The sequence below is a fragment of the Hemicordylus capensis genome, chromosome 5, assembly GCF_027244095.1.
Source record: "Hemicordylus capensis ecotype Gifberg chromosome 5, rHemCap1.1.pri, whole genome shotgun sequence".
Taxonomy (NCBI): domain Eukaryota; kingdom Metazoa; phylum Chordata; class Lepidosauria; order Squamata; family Cordylidae; genus Hemicordylus; species Hemicordylus capensis.
In genome coordinates this window covers 115356436-115384327 of record NC_069661.1, presented here as the reverse complement: position 1 = coordinate 115384327, position 27892 = coordinate 115356436, and the positions used below count along the sequence as shown (strand labels likewise).

Genomic DNA, 27892 nt, shown 5'->3' with positions numbered 1-27892 from the left:
ATTAGTTGTAAGTTGTCCAGAAACATGAGTTTGGGGTGGTGTACAAATATACCAAGTAAATAAATAAGAGGACTGGAACAAGACTTCAATGACCCTTTCCTAAAGCCCACCACCACACACACACACAAATTCACAACAAAAAAGCAGCTGCCCATTCTGAGCTCTTTCCTAATAAATTAGGGGAGAACTGCAACTTCACAATGCAGTACATAGCAATCGCCTCGCACAACTTAAATGTGGACAGTGAGGGCCCTCTGCAAGAGGCCATTCAAACCAGTGAGTTCTGGGTGAGGTGGGATAGAGAAGTTTCTGCTGTGTGGTATTCCTTTTCCTGCCTGAAATCTTCCACCCTGGAGGACACCATTTCAATTAGGAGGATGTTGGTAGAAGAAGTCTCTGTAGAGGAAAAGAGAGTTCTAGAAAGGTACAAAGGCTTGCCTGCTCCTTGATATGTTCGAGGTGAAATCCAAGAACACACAGTGTAATTTAGGTGCATTTCTTGTGATGATTTTGTTTTTTGAAACCTTATAAAAATAGCAATGTTATCAACAGAGGTCAAAGAGTTTCTTTTTTCCTGGCAAAATAATTTGTGGCTAGGCACGTAGCGATGATTAGTGAGAGATTTGAGGCAGCCTGTGGTACTTGCCCACTTGCCACTTATGCCACCTGTTCACCCACTGCTCACCAGCAAGCCATCCTGTCTGCCTTTGATGGCCGTGACATGGTCAAATTATGCCACCGCACTGGCACAAGCATGCTGCCCCATCCCAGTGAGAACAGGCACCAGTGCAGTGGCATCCCTATTCTGCATTGCAGCCCACAAAGGGAGGCAGGAAGGGGAGTCAGGTGGAGCATGAGTGGCAGGGACCATGTCCATGGGAGGTTGAGGCAGGGTATGTTTCCAGACAATAGTGACCCATGTGCCACTGCCCTCCTACACCCCCTATTGCTATGTACCTCTTTGTGGCTTTGGCAGGCTCATTTTATTGTTTAAGGGTATATGTAATTCTAGCAGTGAGCCTGCTGTGCACTTGCTGGTTTTCTTTTTTGGCTCTTGTGCCATCTTCCCCATAACAAGCTCACAGAAACTTGTTTTTCAGAAGAAATCAGATCTGCACAGCACCAATGTGTCACTCTTGTATCAGTGGTGGAACCACATTCCCCACTTCCTTAGGATAGTTTTCAAAAGTTTTATTACAAAGAGAGCAACACATTCTTTAAAAAATACATATTAGCGCAGAAAAACATACAAGATGTGCAATGCTTAAGTTAAAGCAGCAGGAAGTTGGCCAAAGGTATAGGAACTCTTGAGGAATAATCTTGTTGATTCCGAAACAGAGAGAACATCCAAAATGTGCACCTTGGTTCACACAAAGCAGTGTGGGCACAGGTGGATAATCAGCATCATAAAGGGATGAGGAAGATGCTATCGAAGTTGATGAAGATGACCAGTTAAAATTGTGAGATCTGATCATGCTATTTGGAATTCACAGAAGTTACCATAGACAAGATCTGCAAGGTGAGCTTTACACATTACAAAGGAAGCAGAAGTGAGAGAAAAGGATGTGCAATTTTCAACAATATTTTCCCTCTTTTTAAAAGATGTTGTAGCCTTCCAGGCTGGGCTTCCCAAACCTGGGTTAGGATGTGTGTCTGTGTGAGAGAGAAACCTCACTGTCAGGCTTTGCCCTCTGACCTGCCCAGTGCCCCTATTGCCACGAAGCTCCACCCCTTAACTCCTAGGCTCCACCCCCTAAATTCAAGTGGTAACATTTGAAATGTTCAATATTTACCTGCAAAAATGAATACAAAAGCAAATAAATCTCCTTCTCTCCAATGTGCTGAATTCCACTTTGCCTCAAATAACTTTTGCAGAACACAGACTATTCTGAGGGCCTTCAGCATGCTAAATGTTTCCATAGCTGGGAACAAAACAGCATTTCCCCTATATTGTGAACAAGGAGTAGCCAGTGTGCTCTTAACTGCAAGGGATTTGAGAAAGCTACATTCTAAAGCAAAAGGTGGATACATCTCTGCCCTGGGGAAACTTTCAGACAATTATCTTACAGTAGGGGACTGAGTTTTCTCCTGGTCCCTCTGCACAGTCCACGACAATGCTAGACATTTCCATTCTAGCCACTAACAGTCCTCACCATACATATTCTGGGAATATGCCAGTTCCTCTCCCTTTTAAAAACAAGTCAATAGCCCTTCTGTTTTCATGAGAAAAAACATGCAGGTAATAGTCTACGCAATTGCTCAGTTGAGAATCAACATACTCCTGCCTTCCACAGTAGTTAATGAGTTCGAAGGCACTGGGACTTTTACACACAGCAGGCTTTACTGGGGGTTTACGGGGAGGCTTTACTGCAAACTCGAAGTTGTCCCCCAAAACTGACACAAATAGTGGATTTTTTTACCCTGGATATAAATCAGGCTAGACTCTAATGTGCAGTGAAAACCCCAAATTGTGTGTGAACGGCTCCCCAATAACTCGCAGGGACTTCAGGGTAAAACTGGTCAATATGTGAACGTACCCCCTCCATCTTGGAGAAGAAGGGAGTTAAAGGACTTTAAAAGTTAAAGGGCTTTAAAAGATGTGCACGGAACTGGATAACCGGACCAGTTTGGTCCAGCACCCCTTTGAAACCCCCCCGGTTGGGTTCAGGTGGGCGGGGGTTCATGAATTTTTAAAATTATTATTATTATTAATTATTTACACAGTCAGACAGGTGTTATTGACTGGTTTGTTTTCTCCAGACATCGAGTCCTTCCCAAGGACCTGGGATGGCTGAATTTTATTGTCAATGTTGTTGCTGTTGTTATAGATATCGTCACAGAATATAGGCTGTTCCCAGTAAAGCTGCTTTTTGTAATTGGCTGATGGTGATTTCTGTGGCCCCTATGGTGTTGACGTGCTGTTCAAGGTCTTTTGGAACTGCACCCAGGGCGCCAATGACCACTGGGATTATTTTGGTCTTTTTCTGCCACAGCCTTTCAATTTCAATTTGTAGATCTTTAATTTGTAGATTTTAAAATGATGATGATGATGATGATGATGATGATGATGATGATGATGATGATTTTACCTTCAGCCTCTTCAGCTTCCTCTAGGCTGCGGGGGGGTGTCCCGTGAAGGTTCCCCTCCCCCCACCATGGCCCGTTCGGCCACTTTTTTGTGCCTCCGTATGTTGGCACTGCGGCCATTTTGTCCACCGCCACGCATGTGCAAATGGCCTCTGTGAGGCCTGGCATGGCCCAGGGCCTCAAAGAGGCCATTTGCACATGGGTGGCAGCCATTTTTTTAAAAAAAAAATGAACGGGCTGCAGCGGTGATGACTAAAGCCAGTGGGGGGAGGAGTAACCTTCACGGACCCCCCTGTGGCCTAGAGGAAGCCCCCCAAAGGGGCTAAAGGTTAAAAAAAAAAAAAAATAAAAATCACGAACCCCATCGCGGGGGGTGGTTTGGTCTGGGGTCGGACCGAACAGGGGGTGGTTCAGTTCGACCCTGGAACCATAGAACTGAACCGGTTTGACGTCGAACCAAACCGCCCTTGAACTGTTCACACATTGCTATTCAATTCAAAGTTTATTACAGTCTATGACCAGCACAACAAAGGAATAGAACAGAACAAATAACACCATTTAAAATAAAAACCTAATACCACTTTACATAAGACAAAATGAATATACAATTAAATAAAAAACATAAACAATTAAAAAGGTTAACAGGTCAACAGTCTCAAAACCCACCAGAACTAGAGAGCTATAAGGCAACCCCTGGATTTATTAATTAAAAGCCGATGCAGTCTTCGAGCTGCCACACAGAAACTCACCACTTTCCGAGTAATGACAGGAATACTATCCTCAAGCAGGAAAGCCACTTGCTGGCTAGGCAAATTTCCTGGGGAACGAGCCAGCAATGGAGATATTAATTCTAAACGTAAGTCCCTATAAAAGGAGCAATCAAGCAGAACATGTTCGATTTATTCAACTTCCCCATCACCACAAGGGCACAGATGCTCCGCATAAGGAGTCCCACTGTAGCAACCTTCAAGAACAGCAGAGGGGAGGCATCTACATCTAGCCTGTGTGAAAGCGAACCTATATTTGGGGATGTCTAATTGTTGCAAGTAAGTTAAAGGAGCAACAAGGTACCCTGTAGTATAATTACAATAAAAACCAGGGGAGTTAGATAAATCTTTCTGCCGCTCCGTGTCTAATATTTTCTGTTTCACCAAGGCACGGGCTTGTTGTACTTCCATTTTAAGCAAGGTAAGTGGAAACAACCCCAATGTTGCCAATTTTGTAAGTATTCTGCATTCCCAGGAAGCATGAAATGAATCTTGTGGTGTAAGAGATACCAGACTACCATGGGAATTATGGATCTTAATCCAATAAAAAATTGTAAGTATCCAACATCTAGCCTCCACCTTAACTAGACCCGTCTCCAGTCTCAATCTGGCATTAGAGACACAACAGGGGATCGAAAGTACAGCTCTAAGGAATTTAGATTGAATTCTCTCCACCTGCTGAAAGCTAGATAAGGGCCCAAGCTGCGTACCATATGTAAGCTGAGCAAGAGATTTGGCAAGAAAAAGTTTAATGGCAGAGGGTGTAAATCACCCCTCTTTACTCCAGAAAAACCTGAGAATAGCAAAGGCACTCCTTTGAGCATTCTGGGACACATAGCTAGCATGCAGCTTCCTAGAGCCCGAGGCATGGAAGAGGACCCCCAAATAGTTGAAGGTAGAAACTTGCTGAATAGGGTCATCAATTTTCCAATTATAACATTTAGGTTTTTTATCAAGGGCCATAATCTTAGTTTAATTTCAAGATGATTTTCCTTACAATAGAAGGCCAATACCCCAGGGCACGTCTGAGACCCACAGGTGATCTTGCCAAGATAAGAGTATTATCAGCATACAGCAATGAATTAATATGTCTCTCTACTAGCTTTGGAAGATGAAAATTCAAATCTGCCAAATGACTGACCAAGTCATTAATATAGAAATTAAAAAGAAGTGGAGCCAGTATACAGCCCTGGTGCACCCCTTTCTGAGTGGGAACTGCAGAGGACAAATGGCCCCAGGGGGAGCAGCACATCTTCAAGGCTGAGTTCTCATATACAACAGAGATCGGAGCCAAGAGGTGGCCATCAATCAAAGAAGCTCTTAATTTCTCCCACAGTCTAGGCCGTGAGATGGAATCGAAGGCAAATCTTAGATCTATGGAAGCAACACAGAGCGAATTAGGATACTTCTCACACAGATGTTGCAAAGTTAAACAATTATCCATGGTAGATCTTCCTGCCCTAAACCCAGCCTGTTCCTCTGCCAAGATTGATTCCCTGTCCATCCAGTCCCTTAGCTTCCAGTAAAGATGTCTTGTATACAAATTACTAATAACACTAAGAAGACTAATAGGTCTATAATTGGATGGATTGCCTCTTTGTCCTTTTTTAAAGATAGGTACAATAACTGCCAATCTCCAATCCTGAGGGACATGCCCCATCCTATCTATCACAGTAAATAGGGTGGCTAAAACAGGTGTCTACCAATCAATATTATTTTTAATCAGCTCTGGGGGAATAGAATCAATTCCAGCAGCCTTGCCAGGCCTAAGTTGATCAATCAAATCTTTAATCTCTGCCTCCAGTACTGGTGGCCAGGGGGCATAATTCATCTCAATTGGTCTCTATAGAGACAAAAGGAACAGTATCACTGTATAAAGATCGAAAGTGGCTTTCACATGTCTCAAGTGAAATGCAGCACTCAGGATATAATAACGCGCCATAATACGCCAGAATATTGTAAAATGCCTTCCTCTAACTGCCTTTATAAGCTGTCTCCACATTGACTTTGCTTCCTCTTTTTTGGGGGGGGGGGGGTAAAAGCTGTTTATAAATCTTTTTTGCCACTAAAAGAGCTTGTAACGAGGACAGAATACAGGATTCTTTATAGGCCCTAAACTGAGCAATTAAACTTCTTTTAGCCATAATGCATTCAAAATCGAACCATGGCTTAGACCGTGGCCTAATCTGCTGCGACCTTCTACAAGGCTTAACAGTAAGATATTTACACAAATCTGCAACCAGGTCCTCATATTAAGCTAAAAACCTCTCAGGATCCGACTCTGAAACAATAGCAGTGGCCATTTGACTATATTGTTCAGAATCCAACAGTGTTTTTAACTTATACCCCTGAGCTTGGTACCATTTGACACAACAACCTTGCGCCAATTGTCGTATATCAAGATGATACTGATCAATTGAACGTAAAAGGTCGCCAAATGGTCTAAAAACTATACAAAGAGGAAAGTGATCACTGTCGACACAGGGAATAACCTCAAGCCGGTCTATCCAACTAAGCAGATTACTAGATACTATCATATAATCAATAGTACTCATTCCAGTAGTAGCCCAGAAAGTGAACTCAGCTGGGTGATCTCTTAAGATTGCCCCATTAAGAACAAAAAGATTGAGTGCGTTCATCATCTGGGCAAGACAAAAACCTGTGTAGTAAGATCTCTGATCTTTAAATATAGAGGATTTGGAGGATTCAGAAGAGGGAGGGCAAGTATGGTGGCAAGAATATGATGTGATATCATCCGGGCCCATTCTGGCATTAAAGTCTCCCCCGATCAAAAAATACGCAGTAGGGAAGGTCAACAGAAGACCAGCAATATAAACCTGAAACTTGGTCCATTGCTCCTTAACTTGATCCATTCTAGATAATGGTGGGAAATAGACACAAACCACAATAAGAGTGTCTTTCCTAAAGGAAATCTGGACCAACAAGGCTAGTTGGCCCAGGGTAGAAATAATCATAGAACTAGCCTAAAGTGAACTCACCACCAAAACCGCAAGACCCCCCCTTATTCCGACCTCTAGAAGGCTCTTTAATTGCTGGCAAAGAGTGAGTTACAAATCCATTAAGGACTATATCTGAGGTCACATCCCTATTTAAAAGCCAGGTGTGAAAAACTTCCTTGTGTGAGTGACAGGAAGAGATGCAGGAATGCAATGGTTCATTTCCCTTTATAGCATGAATGAACTAATGAAGCAGAAAGAGGTAACGTTTCCATGTTTTCATGTCAACTATCACAATCCTTTTGTTCCATTTGGCAGTGGCTACATTGTTTTCCTGGCTACCAAGATGAGTGAACCGCGTCTTTCTTATCTTGGCGGTAACTACAACTATTGAAATCATTACTTACCACATTTGTATCCTGCCCTTTCTCAAATAGTTCAGAGCAGCATAAGCAGGGTTATGCCATTTTATTCTCACAAATCTGTGAGGTAATTTACGGAGGGTGGGGGATGTATTTATTGAGTTCCACCATCTCTGTCATCCATGGTGGACATTTCTCTATACGAGTGTTAACATACACATAAGACAGATGAAACCTTTGAAGATGTTGGGTATTAACATAAATAAAAATGAGGAGAATCATACAGAGAAGTAGGAGTTTTAAAGTGACAGCATGTTATTTTGGGTTTCCCCCAGAATATTTCTCTTAATTTTTCCTGAGCTTTTTCAACATCAATCAAATGTTACATTTTTGTTCTGTAATGCAATAGCCCCAACTCAAAAACCTGCACTGTTTTTCACACACACATACACTCTCTCTCTCTCTCTCTATCTCTCTCTCTCTCTCTCTCTCTCTCTCTCTCTCTCTCTCTATATATATATATATATAAAATCTGAAATAAAATTACTGAAACCCACCTGGCAATGCAGGTTGTTCAATTATCTTCCTACAAAACCTTAATTAAATAAAAAGGTTAATCACCATACTTCAGGACTCTTGTGTTGTGTTTCTGACTGGGTAATTTGTCATACTTTTCCAGATAGTTAGCTACAGAGTATTTAAACAAACCAAAAAATACACCCTGCCAAAAAAAGTGGAGGATGACAATAAACTACATTTGACACAATATAGTCACACTAAATTGGATAAACAGTGTAAGAGTAATTTTACTGAAATACAACAGTATATAAAACTTAGCAGAATAGTATATTTTTGATCTCTAGCTCTATAAGAATGCATCAAATATATGTTTCCTCCTTCTAAGGACTGAAAGAAGTCACCTTGTTGATTTCTAACATGGAGATTTTATTTATTTCTTCATTCATTCGATTACTATACCGCCCTTCCAAAAATGGCTCAGGGCAGTTTACACAGAGAAATAACAAATAAATAAGATGGATCCCTGTCCCCAAAGGGCTCACAGTCTAAAAGAAACATAAGATAGACACCAGCAACAGTCACTGGAGGTACTGTGCTGGGGATGGATAGGGCCAGTTACTCTCCCCCTGCTAAATAAAGAGAATCACCATGTTAAAAGGTGCCTCTTTGCCAAGTCAGCAGGGGTTATTAGAGATAAATTACCAGACAGGACTTTCGGGTGGGCCTCCACCACTTGTGCCACTTTTGTAATCCTTAATGCACCTTCAGTGCTGATCTTCCAAGTACCTGGAGAGTAGTGAGGAGGGTCGATTATGACATGCAGAAACAGAAGGACACAAGTAGAGCAGTTTCATATGGGAAGGTGTCCAACAGCAGCAGACATAATGAAACACTGTACTTAAGTTGACTCCCCGCACATAATCATGTTGTTCGCTTTTTGCATTCTTTAATCCATCCTCCCCACTGGCCTCCTGAGCATTGCATGCATACATTAAGGATCATGTTGGGTCCAGAGTTAGGTTTGGGGAATCCTTTAAATACCCAGCTGCCTGGCCTTGCTGTATACTAAGACCAGCTAGGGAACAGTGAATTATAGAGTTCTGAATGGACAATGTTCAGACTGTTCAGAATCTGCAACATACACACAGGACATAAAAACCCAGATGGAAAAATGAACATCCTTCTCCAAGACTGGATGTGAGGCTTCATTAACCCAGATGACTTGAGACACTGAACGTGTGACATGTTTTAGCAATGTAATTTGTGGGACATATCTTCAAGTATATGCTTACATTATCTTCATCTGGCTCCTCACCTAAATTGAGTGTCAGGTGGCTACAGCCAGGACCAAGTTATGAGATCTGTCCTCTAGACACTGGGAAGCATGGACCAATCACCCTAATTATGTAGTCCAGCCCAGATTTCTAACTCATCTAGGAGAAGTGCTTCCTGTCCCTTTATTAATGTGTGGTACAACATTCCAGCTAGCAAGAGTTAGGTCGCAAACTTATGCGGGCAAAGGGCTTCTCTTTATGCTGTACATTAAAGTAAAGTTGTGCCCTCGAGTCAGTGTCGACTCCTGGTGACCACAGAGCCATATGGTTTTCTTTGGTAGAATACAGAAGGGGTTTACCATTGCCTCCTCCCGCCCAGTCTGAGATGATGCCTTTCAGCATCTTCCTGTATCACTGCTGCCTGATGTAGGTGTTTAGCAGCGGGGATTCAAACCAGCAACCTCCTGCACACTAGGAATGTCATTTCCCTATTGAGCCATTAGGTGGCTTAGGGATACACAAAGTTTTCAGCAAATTCAGTTTGGCTGAGATTTGAGCCAAATAAATCATCAAAAAGCAAAATCCAAATCAAACAGCTATACCTCTGAATCTCTTCAGATTGCATCAGCAACATCCAAATTGATTTGAAGAGATCTGGCCATATGCAAGCTCTGCCCCCCCCCCCGCATTTCAATGGCAAACGTAGTAACTTGTTGAAATGGACAAAAGAGTGAGAATTGGGCGATCTTCCATATATGGAAAACACTGAGGGTGAGAAAGAGTACTTTGAAATTGACTTCTCAATCTGGCCAGTGCCTTTGCTTAGCTTCTCTCTTCCCTTCCAATCACAGTGCTTTGGGCAGAGATGCAGAAAGAATATATCAAGATCTGCTTGCTCAGTCAAAGTGACTCCTGCAAGTTACTGTGTCTGTGCCTAGAACCAATAGTGATTAGAAGGTATTGGCAGGTGGGTGGAGAGTGTGTGTTCTTTGTTTACAATCTTGGCGTACTGTTAATCCTAACAGAAAACCCCTGCACCTATTTGCTTGAAGTGTTGCACATAGAATGCTCTCAGAAAGAGCTACCAGTTCACTACTATTCCATTCCAATGTTCATTAAAAAATAATAACAATTCTAAGGCATTTTATTCCAAAGGTTTCAAGTTTCTTTTTTAGGAAACCCCTATGTATTTGAGATTGACTAGGCTTCATGCCCACTTAAGGGGTTACCATCCCTGTTAGTTTCATCCCATTCTGCAAAGAAATGAAGATAATACAGGCATTGTACTGATTCCCGCTGTTATATCATATGGACACATATTTGGGTGAACTGAGGATTTGGATCTGAATCCAGGACCTCATAGAAAGCAAATGAAGCCTCCTCCTTGGTCTTCCTCTACCTCTGATGGATCCTGGCAATGTCTCCCTACATCAGGGCTGTAACAACATAAAAAAGGAATATTTAGAAGTCTCTGTGCATCCACTGTGAGTGGATTTTTCCACAGATTTTACTGGTACATCATGTAAGATCTGCCTTACCTAAAATGGGCAGAAATATTGGAAGCTACACAGGATGACCTAGAAAGACACTTATTCGTCATGCACTCAAATGAAAAATGATTTAGAGCACGATCCTTCTGTACTCTTAGGATTTGTTACTAAGAACAAAAAGGGAACTCACACAGAGAAGTAATGTGTGGCTAATGTAGCATTTATTCCTTTTAGAAATTAAAAGGCTCATCTAAGAATATGTAGGATGAAAAATAAAACCCTACATGACTGAACCCAATGATCTGGGGGAGAGGTTTTTGGGTGGTTCTGTAGAATTTTTATGATGCTGAGGGAAATTACATACATTTTCTGCTCTGGAGAACTTCAGCATTTTCATTTGATGGAAAAGTTTGACAAATTCTGAAAATGTATTTGACAAATAAGTATAATGTGATGAAAAGAAACCATGAGAAATGCTAACATGCAGTAAGACTGTAAAAATGACCACAAGGAAAAAATAGCTTTTTGAACTAGAGGTATATCCAGAAGTTGAGAAGGGTCAGGGGTGGGCAGAAGTTAGAGACTGGAATATGGGAGATCTGCAGTAAATTGGGAAGAGTTTCTATGACTCCCAAGTAAACTGTGTGTGTGTGTATATATATATGTGTGTATGTACACACACACACACGGAATTATGACATCTGAATTCACAGCGCACAGCACCAGGAGGCATTAGAGTGTGGGCAAATACCCTGGGTAGTCTTTTGGTAGTGCAGACACTTTAACTGGCCGCCCAGCACTGGCACAGCGATGTCCAGGAACTTGAGGCGGGTGGGTAGGGAGTGACGAACTTCTCCCTGGGAAGGATACATGGGCTTCTGGGGACTGTAGTTCCACACAGACTTTATCTTCACAGGACTACAATCCCCAAAAGCCCATGATTCCTCTCAGCAGCCACACAGGCTTCCCAGGGAGAAGTTCATCACTCCCTGCCTGCCCTAAACATCACTGAGCTGCCTGCACAGCTGCCTTCGCGCCAGTGCTGGGGGGCCAGTTAAAGGGCCTGAACCACCAACAGGCTACCTGGGGCACTTGCCCCACACTCCAATGCCTCTTGGCGGTGGGGGCCAGGAATTCTGATGTCAGAATCCCCATTTTTCCAGCTTGCACAGGCCTAATATATGTATAATAATATAATTATTTTATTATTTATTTATTATTTATTACATTTATAGACCTCCCCATCCAAAGGCTCTGGGCAGTGCACAACAAGTTTAAAAAGACATAAAAACAAACACCAGTTGAAACACACAGCTTAAAACAATATAAAAACTATTTTAAAACAATTCAAAACCATTTAAAACCAATTAAAATACTAAAAACAATTTAAAAACCTTGGAAGGCCAGGCCAAACAAGTACATTTTTAGGACTCTCTTAAAGGCCAATGGCAAGCCTAAACTGCAGTGGTCTGTGACTTGGGGGTCCTCTTGGATTTGCAGTTCCTGCTCGAGCAGCAAGTGAAGGCTGTGGTCAGAGGTGCCTTTGCCCAGCTTCGGCTGGTTCGCCAGCCTTATCTCGACAAGCAGGCCCTGGCAACAGTAACTCATGCCCTCGTCATCTCTCGTTTGGATTACTGTAATGCGCTCTACCTGGGGTTGCCTTTGAAGATGACCTGGAAGCTTCACTTGGTCCAGAATGCGGCGGCCTGCCTGCTTATGAGCACTAGAAGATATGATAGTGTTACAACTATCCTACAGTCACTGCACTGGTTACCTATTTGCCTCCAGGTCCAATTCAAAGTGCTGGTTGTTACCTTTAAAACCCTTCATGGCTTAGCTCCTGTTTACCTTCAGGACCATCTCTCCCAGCCAGTTCTGTCCTGTCCTGTGAGATCTCAGGTTGCCCTTCTTTTGGTCCCTGGTCTTAGAGAGGTCCATAGTATTAGGAACTGTGGAAGGGCTTTTTCTGTTGCTGCCCATTCACTCTGGAACTCTCTTCCCCTGCAAATTAAGTCTGGCTCCTCCCTTTCAGCCTTTAAAACCTTATTGAAGACATTTATTTTCCACCAGGTGTTTTCCCTTTACATTAAAAAAATAAATAAATCTCAGGTGCTATTCTTGTTTTGTATCCTGAGACTTTGGATTGGGCGGTATATTAAATATTTTCATTCATTCATATATATATATATATATATATATATATATATATATATATATATATATATATATATATGCCTGGAGTGCATTCCATGGGCCAGGAGCAGCAACAGAGAAGGCCTGGTTCCGAGACGCCACCAGACGTACTGGTGGTAACTGGAGATGTACCTCTCCAGATGATCTCAACGTGCGAAGAAGACATTCTCTAAGGTAGCCCTGAACCAAGACTTTCAGGGCTTTAGAGGTAATAACCAGCACTTTGTATTCTGCCCAGAAACATATTGGCAGCCAGTGCAACTGTTTTAAAACAGGCATAATATCATCTCTTCGGGTTACCCCAGAGACCAGTCTGGCTCCCGCATTCTGAACTAACTGAACTTTCCAAACTACATACAAAGGCAGCCCCACATAGAGCACATTTTTAATGAAAACGCACAGAGAGAGTAAAAAACATGGGGCCAGTTCAGTTGAATGCTGGTCCCTATGTGTAAGCAGGATGGGGCTGCGCCCAGAGCATGCCTGCCTTGATGTCACTGCTGGGACATCCTTTAATCACAAGAAGGGTGTTCATTCAAATCTCCTCTTCACACTCTGTTTTGGATCTCATGTAGAGGGGCAATTCAGATGAACACTCCTCTCACACCATTAAAGGATGTTCCAACACTATGCTGGGACATCCTGCAGTGATGTCAGGGCAGGCAAATTCGTGGTGCATCTCCACCCTGAATGCCAGTGAATGTTCAAATCAGCCCATGGTTCCTTTCTATACTAGAATCACTCCCATCAGGAGTGCCCAGAGAGCAAGTCTAGTTACATCACATTGCTCAGGCAAACAAGATATTGCAGCGGCTGGTTTTTGGTTACTGTAACCTAGAACAAGGGTTTCCAAGCTGTTATACTCCAGAAGTTACTGAACCACAACTCCCATCATCCCCAGACAATAAATTGTGGTGGTGGATGATGGGAGTTGTAGTTCAGCAACGTCTGGAGTACCTCAGGTTGGGAACCCTGACCTAGAAGATCAGGGCCTCTAGACTGAAACTCCTTTCATGAGCTTCATGGTCAAGCACAGATTTGAATCTTCCATGTTTGATTACAATACTCTTTATAGTGTTCCAGTAATACCACACCAGCTACCAAGCTTTAGCCAGCATTTAAGATGTTTTCCTGAATAATACAAAGCTGAAAAATTACAAGAGCTTGTAGGTACAATAAGCTCATGAAGAATGATTTAAGAATCCACAAGAGGAGTTAGCAGTGCAGGCAGCATCCAGGGAACTGGTTTTACAGAAGCTACCCACCTCTTTTAAATTGTGTAGAAAAATTAAACTCTTTTAAATTGTGTAGAAAAATTAAACTATTATATTATTTTTTTATTTATTCGATTTCTATTTTTTGTACCATCTATAAGCAATGCGCTGTGCATCTAGAGGATTAACTATTTAATGATTTCTTTTAAAATTGGGTCTGTCACAAATACCCTGGTGTGATGAGCAGCGATTTACACTGATTGATCTAGAAAGTTCACTTTCTGAACCATAATCCTTGGGGGGACTTTTTGATGATGTTTACATTTTGTAAGGTACTGGAAAAATGAACTTTATACATATTAGATCACATGTTGTACAGGAGGCCTTTTCAGGAGATAATATGTTCTAGCAGAGGAATGCACAACTAAAATACTCCAATGGGCCAGAACCAAGTATGGCTTGGTGTGTGGGGGGCCAAGGTAAATGTTCAGCACATTAACGATTACATTAAAAGTATTAAGTATAAATGAAAGCAATAATTACTCATTAAAAACATTAATGAAAGCAATTATTAGTTACCCATGGCATGAGTAGTAGGGATGTGTGCAGAACTGGTGAGGGCCGGTTCAAAGGCAGGGGGGACACCATTAAGGACAGGGGAAAGTGCATTTACAGTACCACCACCACCTGCCGCGTTTCCCCTGCTAGTGCTCCCTTGAAAACAGGACTGGCGGGCTAGCAGAGTACATCCCTGCCACCGCATCCCCTCTTCAGTCCAGAAGTGACTGGAAGTTGCATGCATGCATGTGCATGCTGGGCACATGCATGCACACATCACGGTCGGTTGCACGCCTGCTACTTCTGGACCGAAGAGGCAATGGACTGGACCGCAGAGGCCGGAAGGTACTCTGCCGGTCCGGTTTACAAGGGAGCGCCGGAGGGGAAAACACAGCGGGGGAAAGTGCACCCTCCCCCATCCTTAGATGTCCTCACTCCCGCAGTCAAACCAGTTCGAACATGTGGTTCTGAACCTGTTCGGCGTTCTGGGAATAGAACACCGAACAGGTTTGTGCACATTCCGAATGAGTAGAGGAAGCTGCTAGCAACCTTTCCTATTCCCTGGGCCTCATGCATTTGCAAAGGTTAATTTCAAAAGGGGGCTGACCCTCACCAGGGCCAAGGAACAATGAAGCAATTTGCACATCATCTCAGACACCACCAAACTTCAGGCCACCCCTAGAGCCAACAAAAAAAGTCCCTGTCGGCCAGATCTGGCCCCTGGGCCTTATGTTGTCTCGAGCTGTTCTAGAAAGATGTTTTAAGCAGGTTTCACTCTAAGGTATAATTATGCCCCCCCAAAAAATTTGTGTTGATAACAGTGCTGAAACATGGGCAGAGTTTAGTCATGCAAGGATGCAGTTGTATGAGTCTGTCACTGCATGCCTGTTGTGGCCCAGTTCTAATTGAGGTTGTTTATACCTGGGCTGTACACCTTAAGTTCAGAGGGCAATTCAGGGCTCACATGACTGAATGCTTTTCCATTCAAAAATGTTCCTCCACGCAGAAACCTAGAATGCCAGGGAGATGGCCAGGTTAGAATTCTTCTCCTTATTGCTCTACTTGGAGGAATATATTTCATATAGAGAAGCATTCAATCCCCACCCTACTGTCTGAACTGATGTGGTACAAATCAGACATACTAGCAGCACCCTCAATTAATGAAATGGGACATTTTGTTGATCTATATATTAGAGATGTTATGAGCAATATGCTATAAATTTTAGAAGCCCGATTCTAAACCACATCTAGTTGTGAGAAAATCCCTTGCTTGCAATGGGACTTACTTTTCAGTCAATATGCTTAGCATCATATCCTATACTGTTTGTAGGAGCTATGCATTGCCTTTCAGATATGCACTCAAGTCAGCTTACAAAAAACACATTAAGATAGCATAAGAGTTTTAATGAGAAACTCTAAGTTTGTAGGGATGTGCGAGCAGGCTCGGTGGCTCACCCTCGAACCAGATCAGCGGGGACCAGGTGAATCAAGCCAAGCCTGGCTCAAAAACCTGCCTTGCAAGCCAGCTCAAGGGCTTGATGGTGATAGTTGTAAAGAGGAATCTGGCAAGGATTCCCCTTTACAAGTACAGGGCTAAATGCGGGCAGGGGGAGGGTGGCAGTGAGCGGAAAGGTTCATTAAAGTTTTAATAACTTTTTGAAACAATCCACCAGACCACCACTGCATACACAGAAGCCCAAAACAGGTCACAAAATGGGCGGCATGTCATTTGGGAGCCTGGCAAGGAGGTGGAAGGAGTCCCCTCACTGGTGGCTTATTTTTAAAGGTAATATCCCCCTCGAGCCGACTCAATGGTCGGGCGGGACCTATTTGAGCTGAACCAGACAGCCACCTGGCTTTCACATCCCTATTAGTTTGATTGTTTTTAACAAACGGAAACATAAAGTCAGCCTTTTAAAAAACCACCACATCATTATACTACTAGCTTTCCACCAAGCATCAGACAGAACAAACAGGTCTTTAACCACTTTTTGGAATGAATGCAAAGCAGGAACTAGGCAAGTCTCTTGACAGGGAACTCCATAAAAACATCTGTCTCAAGGGTTTATTCTAAATTTTCCCTGCATTGCACAAGTCTGGCTTTAATTCAAAGAGATCTAATTTTTATATCATATGGTAAAACCCAGGGTCCATGAGCATGGTCTGATGGGAGAGAATATAGCCACCTTAACAGAGCTGAGGTAAAGGTGTAGCACAGTGCTAGATGTGTGGCTACATGAGAAACCCATGTAAGATGCCTCGAGTTCGGTGAGGGAAGAAAGAAACAAATACAAAAAATAAAAGCACCTGGGAATTCAATCCTTTAGGAATTGTTTAAGAACTTCTTATAAGCCAGGCAGCTTACCATAAGGCAGTGCTCTTCATTATAAGGGCCCTCTAATTCATTCTAGGGCTTGTGGGAAGCTTCAGCCAATGCTGAATACTCTGCACAGCCTTCCTGGTACCATGCAAAGGCAACCATTCTCATCATGCACTGCAGCCATTTGCCTAGCAGCGGCGGGGCCCCTTCCTTGAATGAAAATGGAGCTGTCTGGAGCCCCTGCCCCATCTTGGAAGGCATCCAGAGAGTGCTGGGAAGTGCAGCCCTGCCATGCTCATTGTATAGGATTGGTGGCGCTGAGCTCATGTCTTGGCTCAGTCTGGGAGTCTCTTTGAGACATGCTGTCTCCTGAAGAGCCTGTGCTGAATGGAACCAACTATGAGCTATGAGTCTTCAATGATTCTATAGTTCTTAAGAAGGGCAAACGACACAACTAAAACAAGAAAATAAGAACAAAGTCCCAAAGAATTGTGGCATGACAAGAGAGACCTATGTCCTGTACTACAGCTGCAGTTGTAATGGAGACAAGATGGAGGGCCTGTCCTGCATCGAGCTGCCTGTGAAGGAGACTACAGAGAACTAACTGTGTTATCTGGAGCTAAATTCTGCTAAAAGGCTGGGAAAGAAAAAGCCAGTTCAAGGGATGAGGGGAGCTGAAGCTTCTGAAGACAGCTTGTTCGATGACACAGGTTGCTGGAAGTCAAGTAGTAATAACATACTATTCGTGTAAGGTTATGGAGATTAGAAGATGAATAATTCATCTTAATTTTCTATTTCTTTTAATCTTTCATTTTTATCTTTTTAAAGAAACAACCTAGTTCCTCATTAAATCCCATATGCCCAGCTGCACAAAATCCTAGGTTTTATTGCACAAGATTCCCTAATGCACATTAGAAAAAGCCCTCTCTCCCTCTAAGCCCTGACCAACGTCTCCCAAATGGGGGTATCAGGACCCATGGTTCACCACCAGGGAAGATGAAGCGCCATTGGGCTGGCCTGCCACAAACCTGGCAGCAGACAAAAGAGGAGTTCAGTGCAATGAGCTGGAGCTGGCCCAAATCAAGGCTGGAGGAGCAGAGTGAAGTGGCCAAGGCTGGAAGATGCTGAAGAGCTGGCCAACTGCATCCACAACATTAAATGGTGCTAACATTCAATGGTGGCTGGAGACAGTGGAAGAATGTGCAAGAGAAAGAAATACTCTTATGAGACAAGGAGATCTCTTGAGAGGATACATATAGTTTCAGGGAACATAAAGAGGAAAGCATAGATATCAGGGAGGCCAGCAGCAGAGGGGACTGGCAGACATGCTCCCTGGTGAGGAGTCACCCAGAGGAAACGGGCTGCCATGGAGGAGGAAGAGGTGCTGGTTGAGGAGGAAAAGAGTGGCCCTATTCCCCAGAAAGGGGGTTGACCCTTTCTCCCCATGCCATTCCCCTGTCTAAATAACTTGCATATCTCCCACCCCCACAGTACTAATTAGCTTTGTGGGGTGGGATTTCAATCAGGGAAACAGCATGGCGGAAAGGGTTCATCCCATCTGCTCCAGTATTTCTGCTTCTATCAGAGCTCTCTATGCTGTAGTTTTGTTTTGTTTTTTAATAAAGAGGATTGAGAGGTCAAATCACAACTCTGCTGTGATGTCATTTGTCTTGGAAGTAGGTCTTTCCACTGATCACAAGTGGCTGCAGTACATATGATATAAGGGAGACATTAGTCAAAAGAAGTAGTTTGGAAAATACTAATGTATTCAAGATGCTGTCTGGAAGAAGAAGAAACAATCAATGATCAAAATCCAGACTAATGCTATGCTGATGCAACATTTTCCATTGTGCGGGAGCGGGGGGTGCACAATTTTCAACAATCCCCTCTTCGCCTCTCCCAGGGACATATTTTCATGAGGCAAAGCGGGCTGCAGAGAGTATCACAGTAAATCAAGCCCCTCATGTGACGGGAAATGCTGTTTCACTGCTGTGTTAGTCTGAATGTCAGTTGCTGAGTGAATAAATGTTTATAAACTATTCACACAACTGTGTCAATATTCCTCACACTGTCAGTTACTCATTTCTGCCATTATGGGATCAATCATCTTTACCAGCTGCCAACCTGAGAAGCAGCTGCCTTGATAACTATAAATTCAGACACTTCTTAAAGATGGCCATGAAAATTCTCTGCAGACAGAACACATTATTTTTCAAAATTGTTGGGAAAAGAAAAGGGATTCCAATCATTTATTGAGGATAGTGTTTTCACTTGTATCTCTTTCACTCAGTGATAAAAAACACACACAAAATGATCTCTTTCCCTTTTGTTCCTTAATATTCTCAGTTAAAATACTAAAAAGACCCTCCAACACAGCTCAGAACAATAAAATGTAAAAACTGTAACTAATTAGTCCCAGCATTCCATTGTTAATAACCTCCATGCTCAGAAAAGATTTTAAAAGAGAACATTAACTACTGTTAAAGTGTACAGTAAGTTAATCCTTTTTCAAATTATGTAAAAGGCTTCCTTTAATTAATTTCTAATTCATGTAATACTTTTAAGAACTCTAAAAGAAAAAAAGATGTAAATGTAACACTGATTTAAAGGAGGACACAGAAGCATTAATATAAGTTTAACAGAAGTCTTATTTGGGCTTTCTGAAACCATGTTCAGTGAATGCAGGCAGGAGGAGGAGGATGTGCCGACTGTGTCAATGCACTTCCTGGCTGTAGCTCTCCCTGGGCAGCATTTGACTGGCTGGCTAGAGTTCCAGAGCACTTGTCTCTGCAAACAAGTAATGCAGAGCACATCAGCACAGGGGCAGAGCTAGTTGGTACACTCCCATTCCACATTCTCTCCATGTTGTGTTCACTAATAATGACAATAATTTTATTTATATAACCACCCCATAACAGGCTCACAACCACCACAATAACACATACAATTAAAACACACAGAACAAACAGAAGTAAGAACTATAACAAAATACAACTAAAAACAAAAACATTTTTAAGAAGTCATCACCTGGTATCTTCAAGAATAGAGTGACAGCGCAAGCAAGCATCAATAGGGAAGCGAATCAGGGTGCCACCACTGAAAAGTCCTCATCCCTCCTGATCATGCTTTTGGAATGCCTGAACAAGGCTAAAATAAGGACACAATCTACTGGGATATTCTTGTGTCCGTCTTACTAAAATTAATGGAAGCAGCGCAAGAGTTCAAGACATTAGACTCGTTCACACTATCAACTTCCAGGTAGGAGGGCTGGGCATACTCTTGATGGGCAGTCATGTGAACTCCAAAATCAAGATAGGAAGATGGGAGAGTGATAGTGTGAAGGTGTGAACTGTGCCTACTCCAGATTCTCTCCCCATGCATTTTACTGGGGGTGGAAGAAAAACCAGCTGACCCAGCTCCCGCCTCCCACACAATCACTCTCCCATCCTCCTATCTTGATCTCAGAGTTCATACAATTGCCAGTTGCCAGTTGGGAGCATGCCTGGATCTCCTCCTCCCTAGCTTCCAATCATGTTAACTGGCCTGATGTATTTCTGTAAATATTCTGTCTGTTCACCTGAATTGTTTTTCTATTGTAAAGGCCGGATTCCCACTTCCTGTCCAAGATTTCATGTTGTCTCCACTCTTATCAGTCAGTCAAATTTATTAAATGGTCACGGACCACACTCTTATTGCATCCCCATACCCCATATGTGCAACTTCAAAACTTCAAGCCTCTTCCTCTGTGGTAAGTAGGGTTACATACGGCTTTTTATCAGAAGGTGCTCAGAATCACCATATGCCTTTAGATTTATGAGGCTCAGCATTTAGATGCAGAGTGTATGCATGGGCACAATCCAGTCAAAGTTAAGCACATTAACATCACCCTGATTTCAATGAGAGAGGTAATCATGTGCCAATATATCTCCATTTGAAATCAAGGAGGCTTTGACGTGCTCAGCCTTGACTGGATTGTGGCCTATAAATGTAATGCAAACTTTTTACTAGACAGTCTTCCAATGACCACATGTGGTAATTAAGATCAACGGACACTAGCTGAACTCTTGTAGTACTTTGTTCTGAACTCAGAAAGGAGCTTTCAGTGGAAGCTTATCAAATGAGAACTGAACTGAACACTGATTAAGCAGACGTTTCACATTATTCTTTTGCTATCTTGGCAATTTATCATTGGAAGCTAAAGCAGCACTTGATGAATGCTAATTTTGTATCAGCATAAACTTCTGTAGGCAACAGTGCATAAAATTTGGTCCCCTGATAACCAATGCCATGGTCTGTGTCAGGGACCTGAGGCCTTGAACCAGAGCTCAGAGCCTGAGGCTGAGATCCAGCTTGCTTAGCTAGTACCCGAGATATTGTGTGTGTGTGTGTGTGTGTGTGTGTGTGTGTGTGTGTGTGTGTGTGTATTCAGGCCTACATCTTCAACCACAGAAGAAAATGGGGCCTGCAACACTATCCAGTACATATAGCAAGCAGTATGGATCAGTTTCTAGACTGGACAGGCTAGACCAAGTATAAATACTCAGAGTTGGGCTTCCTGCTTTTGTTGGGTCAGAGCTATAGTTTCAGCCTGCTACACACACCCCATGCCTGGTTTTCACATTGAACCCACTGATCTCAGGTAATTTAAGCTAAAAAACACAGTTAATGCTGCCCATGGCCCAGTTATCCTGCTCATTCTGTAAGTGGAGAGCAGGTTGCACAGGGGTTCCTCAAAAGTATAACAGAACTCTGTACTCTCTCAACATTCATAGCAAGCCACAACTCCAGACCTCCAAGCTTCCTTCACCTGGAAGCATCTAACTGTCCATTTTGTCCCAAGACACCAGCACACTGATAGGATTGCAGTGTGCAGAGAGATTCTCTCAGCAGAACCAAGACCGGCCACAGGTGAGAAATAGATTGCTGAATGTTTCAAGGTCAGTTGTTGGAAAAGTCTTGCTGTGAATATAGGGTAGCCCTATTCCATTTCCCCAAATCTGGACAACCTAATCACCGGCTCTGTAGAAGCCAGGTGAGTGGCGGAGGCTATCCGCCACCGCAGGGGGTGCTGGGCGGCACACTGCTTCTCCAAGCAGTGTTCAGGTGCAGTGAGACCGGAGGTAAGCACCAGTTCATTTATTCTTCAAGATGCCTCTTGCTGCCCCTCCACTGGAGCCCTCACCGGCCACTACTGATTCATACACTCCCTCCTCCACCACCTCCTTCCTATTCTGGTTGAGACAAATCACAGTTTGTCATTCATCCAAATCAGCAAATTATGCTTTGTGCTGACCTTGCAAACCAAGACTGGAAACTAAGGCAAGCATCAACCACAGTTTGCCAGTTTACATGAAATGGCAGAGTATGCTTTGTCTCAGCCAAGGAAAGGAAGGCGGCTCATTCACATAGTTCCAAATCATGTTTGGCACTACAGCTGAACCTGCCTTCCACTTCTGTTGTGCCATCAATATGGCCCCACATTTGTTCAGTGAGTGCACAAGTATGCAAGGTGTAGGAAGGGTGGCAATGGTAGTGCCAGGACAGGATGAGAGAATGGGCACTGTGCTCATCCGCTGTTGCCACCAGGCACTGTGCCTGCCCTTCTCTGCCAAGTATGCTACCCTGCAATGGCCATTTCTTTTCTGCCTGCATTAGCATGCAGATGCAGGGGGCATTGCCAGCACCAAGTACCAATGTGTGGGGCCTGGCCAGTCAATGCTTTCTTCATTGGCATGGCAAGATGCATATTTTCTCTCTCATACAAGCAAGGGAGAGGCAAGAAGCTGGGCCAGTGAAAAATGCACTAGATAAATGGATAGGCTCTGTGCACACAGCAGTGGAAGAGGCGGCCACAGCATCCAGTGGCAGTGAGGAGGAGGAACATGCCATTCCCTCTGATGGGGGCAATGACATTATTTGTGGGGCTGCTGCAGCACTGAGGGAGGAGAGGAGAGGGACGGGACACTCTAGTTGCCCCCACCCACCTGTGGCCCAGGGACATTTGTCCCCCTTTGTTCAACGGTGGATGCATCACAGCAAGTAGGGTTGGGCTGGGGTGGTCCTTTTTCTCTCTCTTGTCTTGAATGCCTGATGGTTGGATATGAAAAACAGACACACCACAACATCCTCCATTATCTTGGTGAGGAGAAACCCCAAAGTCCTCATAGTCAACTAATGTAAATTAAATATCCATTTAAATTGAATTATTTCCAAACAGGTGTGCATGGTATTGCACCTTTAAACACCTAGAATCACAACACTAGGAAGCACTGTCATCCTCAAGTTCTACAACACTAGGAAACACTGTCATCCTCAAGTACTACAACACTAGGAAACACTGTCATCCTCAAGTTCTATAACACTAGGAAACACTGTCATCCTCAAGTTCTATAACACTAGGAAACACTGTCATCCTCAAGTACTACAACACTAGGAAACACTGTCATCCTCAAGTACTACAACACTAGGAAACACTGTCATCCTCAAGTTCTCTGGCACCATTATAAATTCAACCCCAAACCACATGCTACAATGTCGTTCCGCCCCATGCACCTTTCTCACTCTCTCATCTCACCCTGCCCTGAGCCCACTGGGCTGGTAACTCACCCAGTTAGGGATTGAACTCCCCAACTGGGCAGTCCGCTGGGCCTCAGGGACTGGGGCAGGGCAGAATGACAACACCAAGCACCACACCTGTTGTAGCTTTCTTTCTTTCTCCTGCAGCTTGTTTACTGTGGCCACCACTAATCCTGAGTTGGGGCCTGAGAAGAAGAGTACAGAGGGAAGATCCAGAGATGACCAAGCAGTCAAGCAGACAGGTGGCCAAGCAAAGCCCAAATATGACCCAGAAGCTAGCTCTACCAGATTAGGAGAGATCAAATGACTTTTAGTTAGGCAGATGAAGCTCTTTCATCTACAGCTATGACTGGCTCTCACAACAAGAGGCAGCAGAGCACCAATCCCAAATTTCACAGCCCCAGTTGCACTAGCAGCTAGTTAATTTGCATTGCAATCTAAAGGAGCAGGACAAAACATGCACTTGAGAAACAGCTAAGAATGTATATAAGAAAATACAACTCATTAGGTCAAGCATGTCCTGAAAAGTAAATTATACATATTTTACTATCAACAACTCTAAAAAAAATCCCTACAGAAACTAGTGGTAAAAGATATACACCAATGTTTTACACTCCTTACCAGAAATGGCTATTCATTACATACTCTCACCACTAATACTACAAAGTATTTCAGTGGGAGAGTAAAAATGAATCTCAAAATTTGATCTAAATCCATTCTATCATAGTTTTCCAAGAAGACAGACAACATTATATCACAACAATAACTCTAATACTAATGTATAAGCTCATTACAGCTTGACATACAGTGGTGCATTTCATAAATGCATGCATGTGGATACACAGTTATAAATATAAATAGTATTCACATACACACGCACCTCAAATTCTAACATGCAAAAGAAAAACATTCTGTTTGTCCAAAAATAGCAATTTATATGATAGTGTTACCTGGAACCACTAGCTTTATATAACACAGGTTATCATCATTGTCACCTGACATGAGTGTAAAAATGCCTTATCACATGCTTATCACAATGGAAAAAGTAGGTTTCCAGAGTTTTATTTAGAAGGGCAGTTTACCTGGTTTCTGAAACTCAAGGGTCTTTTTAAAGAAAAAGGTATTACTTGGTCTATCAATGCTATTTCACACACCTCAGAGCAGAGATTAATCGACAAACACCACCCCTCACAAGATTTCCATTTCAAGGGATCTGCTGTCAAAAGATATTACAGAAATTTCACAGGTTTTAAATGCTCAGAAAACCAGTCTTTTCAAAATTCTTCCTGATAGAATTTTAATGTCATGCTAACATCCAGCAGTTGATTTATATTTCAGGACCAGCTTTGCTTGCCTTAACATGAACATCTTTCACACATTTAAGTCTGAATTTATAAGGCAAATGGCAGAGGGAAGCGTAACATAAATATTTCTCGGTACACTCCCCTTCAAATAATACACAAACACATATACATATTTAATGCCAGGGTTTTGAGTTGAATGCAAACATATAATTTGACACAATTTACAGCTCTTGCATAGTTTGCAGCCAACAACCTAAAAATAAACTGTTATACTGTTCCCCCTCACCCTATTTTACAAAACGAAGACCACCAGAAAACAGAGCAATGAAGTAGACAGTGTAAATGAAGACAGCCACAATATTACCACCCAGTACACCTCTTAGTATAATGAAAAGAAGAGCCGTTACCTGTATGGAGAGAACCTGTAATTAGCCTGAGAAGATACTGGGCAAATTTCAGTATTTCACGTTTACAACGTTTTCGACATCCACTCATCTTATGCAATAAGGTATTCCTCTGAGGAGAGCCAGAACACTTTTGCCAATAAAACCAAATAGTTTCTGACACAGAACTTCTGTCCCAGTTTCTATCACTGGCTGCCTTTTTACAAGCTGCCTTGTTAGAGCCAGACAAACTCCTTTGGATTTGTTTGAAAAAGGAGATTCCTTCAAAGAGCTAGAGGAAGCAAAGAAAAAAGAATGCAAGTAAAAGAATTAACTGACATGGGGATGCTGAACAGGATTGTCACACTCGGGTCCTCCTGTAACCACATAGACACGCTGTCTGGTGATGAACACTTGTAGTCCAACTGCATATAAGGTAGCAGAGGTTCACTTTCCCCAGCAGCAGATCCTGCTGCAACCTCACAGACCATTCAGACAGAGGCGGGGCCTGAAAGCCCAACTCTACACACAGAAATTTGTCCTCATCAATGAATCAGCATGTAAGCAAGTAAGGGAGAAAGAAATGGCAGGGTACACTATTTGAATTCTGTTGTGCAAGAAGCTGGGGAAGGGGAGAAAATGAACATGCTGAATAGCCATATAATAGCCGGGGAGAATTAGCTTGTGCAATGATTATTATGCCCAAGAAAAATAATAAGGTGTTCTGTTCAAGGTCAGGTTATCTACTCAGCCACAGTAGGACAAAATACAATAGTCCGTATCAACATCTTACCTGCCACAAATAAAAAATGATCAGAGCACAGATTTTTTTTTTCCTTGTAACAGCAACAGTCCAGATATAAATGGGAAGGCTAGATCCCACAGTTTGTTGTAAATGTTAAGAACCATACCCCATAACTCACCTAAAAGAAATGAAAAGTTTTAAATGTGATAAAACTAATGCATTTCCATTGCTGTTGCAGGAGACAGAGAGTGGTTGCATATGCCATACATACATACCTTACGTACTGCAGAAATACTCTGCAAGTTCACTGTTAGCAAGATCATATTTAATGTCCTCAATTATAAAACTTTAAATAGTTTGTATTATGTATATAGGACTATCAATATACTACTATGAATATTTATATACCACTTATCTGGTGTTTTATTGAGTAACAAAACATATACTCAAAAGTGCCCCATGTGTGTAATTTACACACTAGTGTGCACTAGTGTGTAATTACTAGTGTGTAATTTACACACTAAATTTAATGGAGGAAACAACTCTGAGAGTAAAGAAGAAGGGGGGCAAAGGTAACAGGAGGCGGCATATGAATAAATGCTGTTACACAAACTTAAAGGTAAAGTGTGCCATTGAGTCAGTGTTGACTCCTGGTGACCACAGAGCCCTGTAGTTGCCTTTGGTAGAATACAGGTGGGGTTTACTATTGCTATCTCCCGCACAGTATGAGATGATGCCTTTCAACATCCTCCTATATCGCTGCTGCCTGATATAGGTGTTTCCCATCGTCTGGGAAACATACCAGCGGGGATTTGAACCGGCAACCTCTTGCTGCCTAGTCAAGTTATTCCCCCCACTGCACCATTAGGTGGCAACTTAGGCTTCATTTTATTTAGGAATGAGAACCAAGGAATTGTCAGAGACTTCAGAAGAGGTAGATTTCTGAGCTGTGGGTTGAAAGCAGAAAAACCCCTTCACAGTTCTAGCAGAGAATTCCAGGCATAAGGAGTAACAAGGGAGAAGAGTCAGTTAAGCACATAGGTTTAGGAAGTAGGAGAACTGGGGGCAGCTGAAGATAGCAGAGTTTAGCCCAAAAGGGATACATTAAAATATAATAACAGAAAGATAGGGGCAAATCCATACAGGACTTTAAAGGTAAGGAAAATGAGATCATGTTGAATATGGGAGCATATAGGAAAGGACATTGGGGGCGGGGGAGGTACAGGATGGAGAGAAAGTGACTTTGTTCACTAATTATCTGAGCCTTTTTTAAAGTGAGTATTAGTAATGGAAGGGTTCCACAACTGTGAATTTTATGACTCAGCAGCAAAATGATCAAATTGTGGTGCCACACCACTACTTCTCAGTAGCCCTGCTAACTGAGCAAAGAGATATCCTTTAAAGTGGTGATTCTCTAATATTTAGCAGGGGGAGATCCCTATCAAACCCCAGCACAGTATCTTCCCAGTGGCTGTTGCTGGTATCTGCCTTATTTTTCTTTTTAGACTGTGAGCCCTTTGGGGATAGGGGACTATATCTATGTATTATTTATTTTTCTGTGTAAACTGCCGTGAGAACTTGGGTTGAAGATCAGTATATAAATATTCATTGTAATAGTAAGTATTGCCCCAGGGGCCCTAAGCTGGAACAAAATTGCACCTAGTGATGTGTCCCATATAACATTTCGAATTCTACTATGCTTCAATTCTTGTCAACATTTGTAAAAATACTTGGCTTGTTGTTTTTTCTTCTAGCATTGTATCCTGGTCCAAGGGGGGATGAAAGAAATGGTGACAGTTTTATGAAGAAAATTTGGACTTTCCTTGAAATTCCTCATATGTTTTCTCAGAGAAGAAACTCAACTGGCTTTAGACAAAATTTCAGTAGCAACTTTAGGCCTACAGTCTTAGAAGATAAGACTTGGAAAACCCAGAGAGGGAACTTGAAACCTTCTGCTCTTCCCAGAGCAGCTCCATCCCCTGAGGGGGATATCTTACAGTGCTCACATGTGGTCTCCCATTCAAATGCAGCCAGGGTGGACCCTGTTTAGCTAAGGGGACAAGTCATGCTTGCTACCACAAGACCAGCTCTCTTCTCCAACTTGCCATGTGGCAACAACTTTCATAGGCAGCCATTTAAAACA

General features: G+C 42.6%; 1 protein-coding gene across 7 annotated transcripts in view; it reads right to left on the bottom strand.

Annotated features, from left to right (window-relative positions):
- Window positions 1–27892, bottom strand: part of KCNIP4 (potassium voltage-gated channel interacting protein 4) — a 598831-nt gene that overhangs the window by 427582 nt on the left and 143357 nt on the right. Inside the window, exon 1 of one of the 7 annotated variants that reach the window (XM_053252540.1) lies at window positions 25344–25462. The exons of 4 other annotated variants lie outside the window; for them this stretch is intronic. Coding sequence is in view for 1 of the 3 variants with exons in the window: in XM_053252523.1 (XP_053108498.1) it covers window positions 25029–25116 (88 nt within the window). In the remaining 2 variants the exon portion in view is untranslated. Of the gene's footprint in view, window positions 1–25028; window positions 25280–25343; window positions 25463–27892 lie in introns of those variants that run through there. 2 more of the 7 variants (XM_053252523.1, XM_053252535.1) reach the window with 2 other exon arrangements.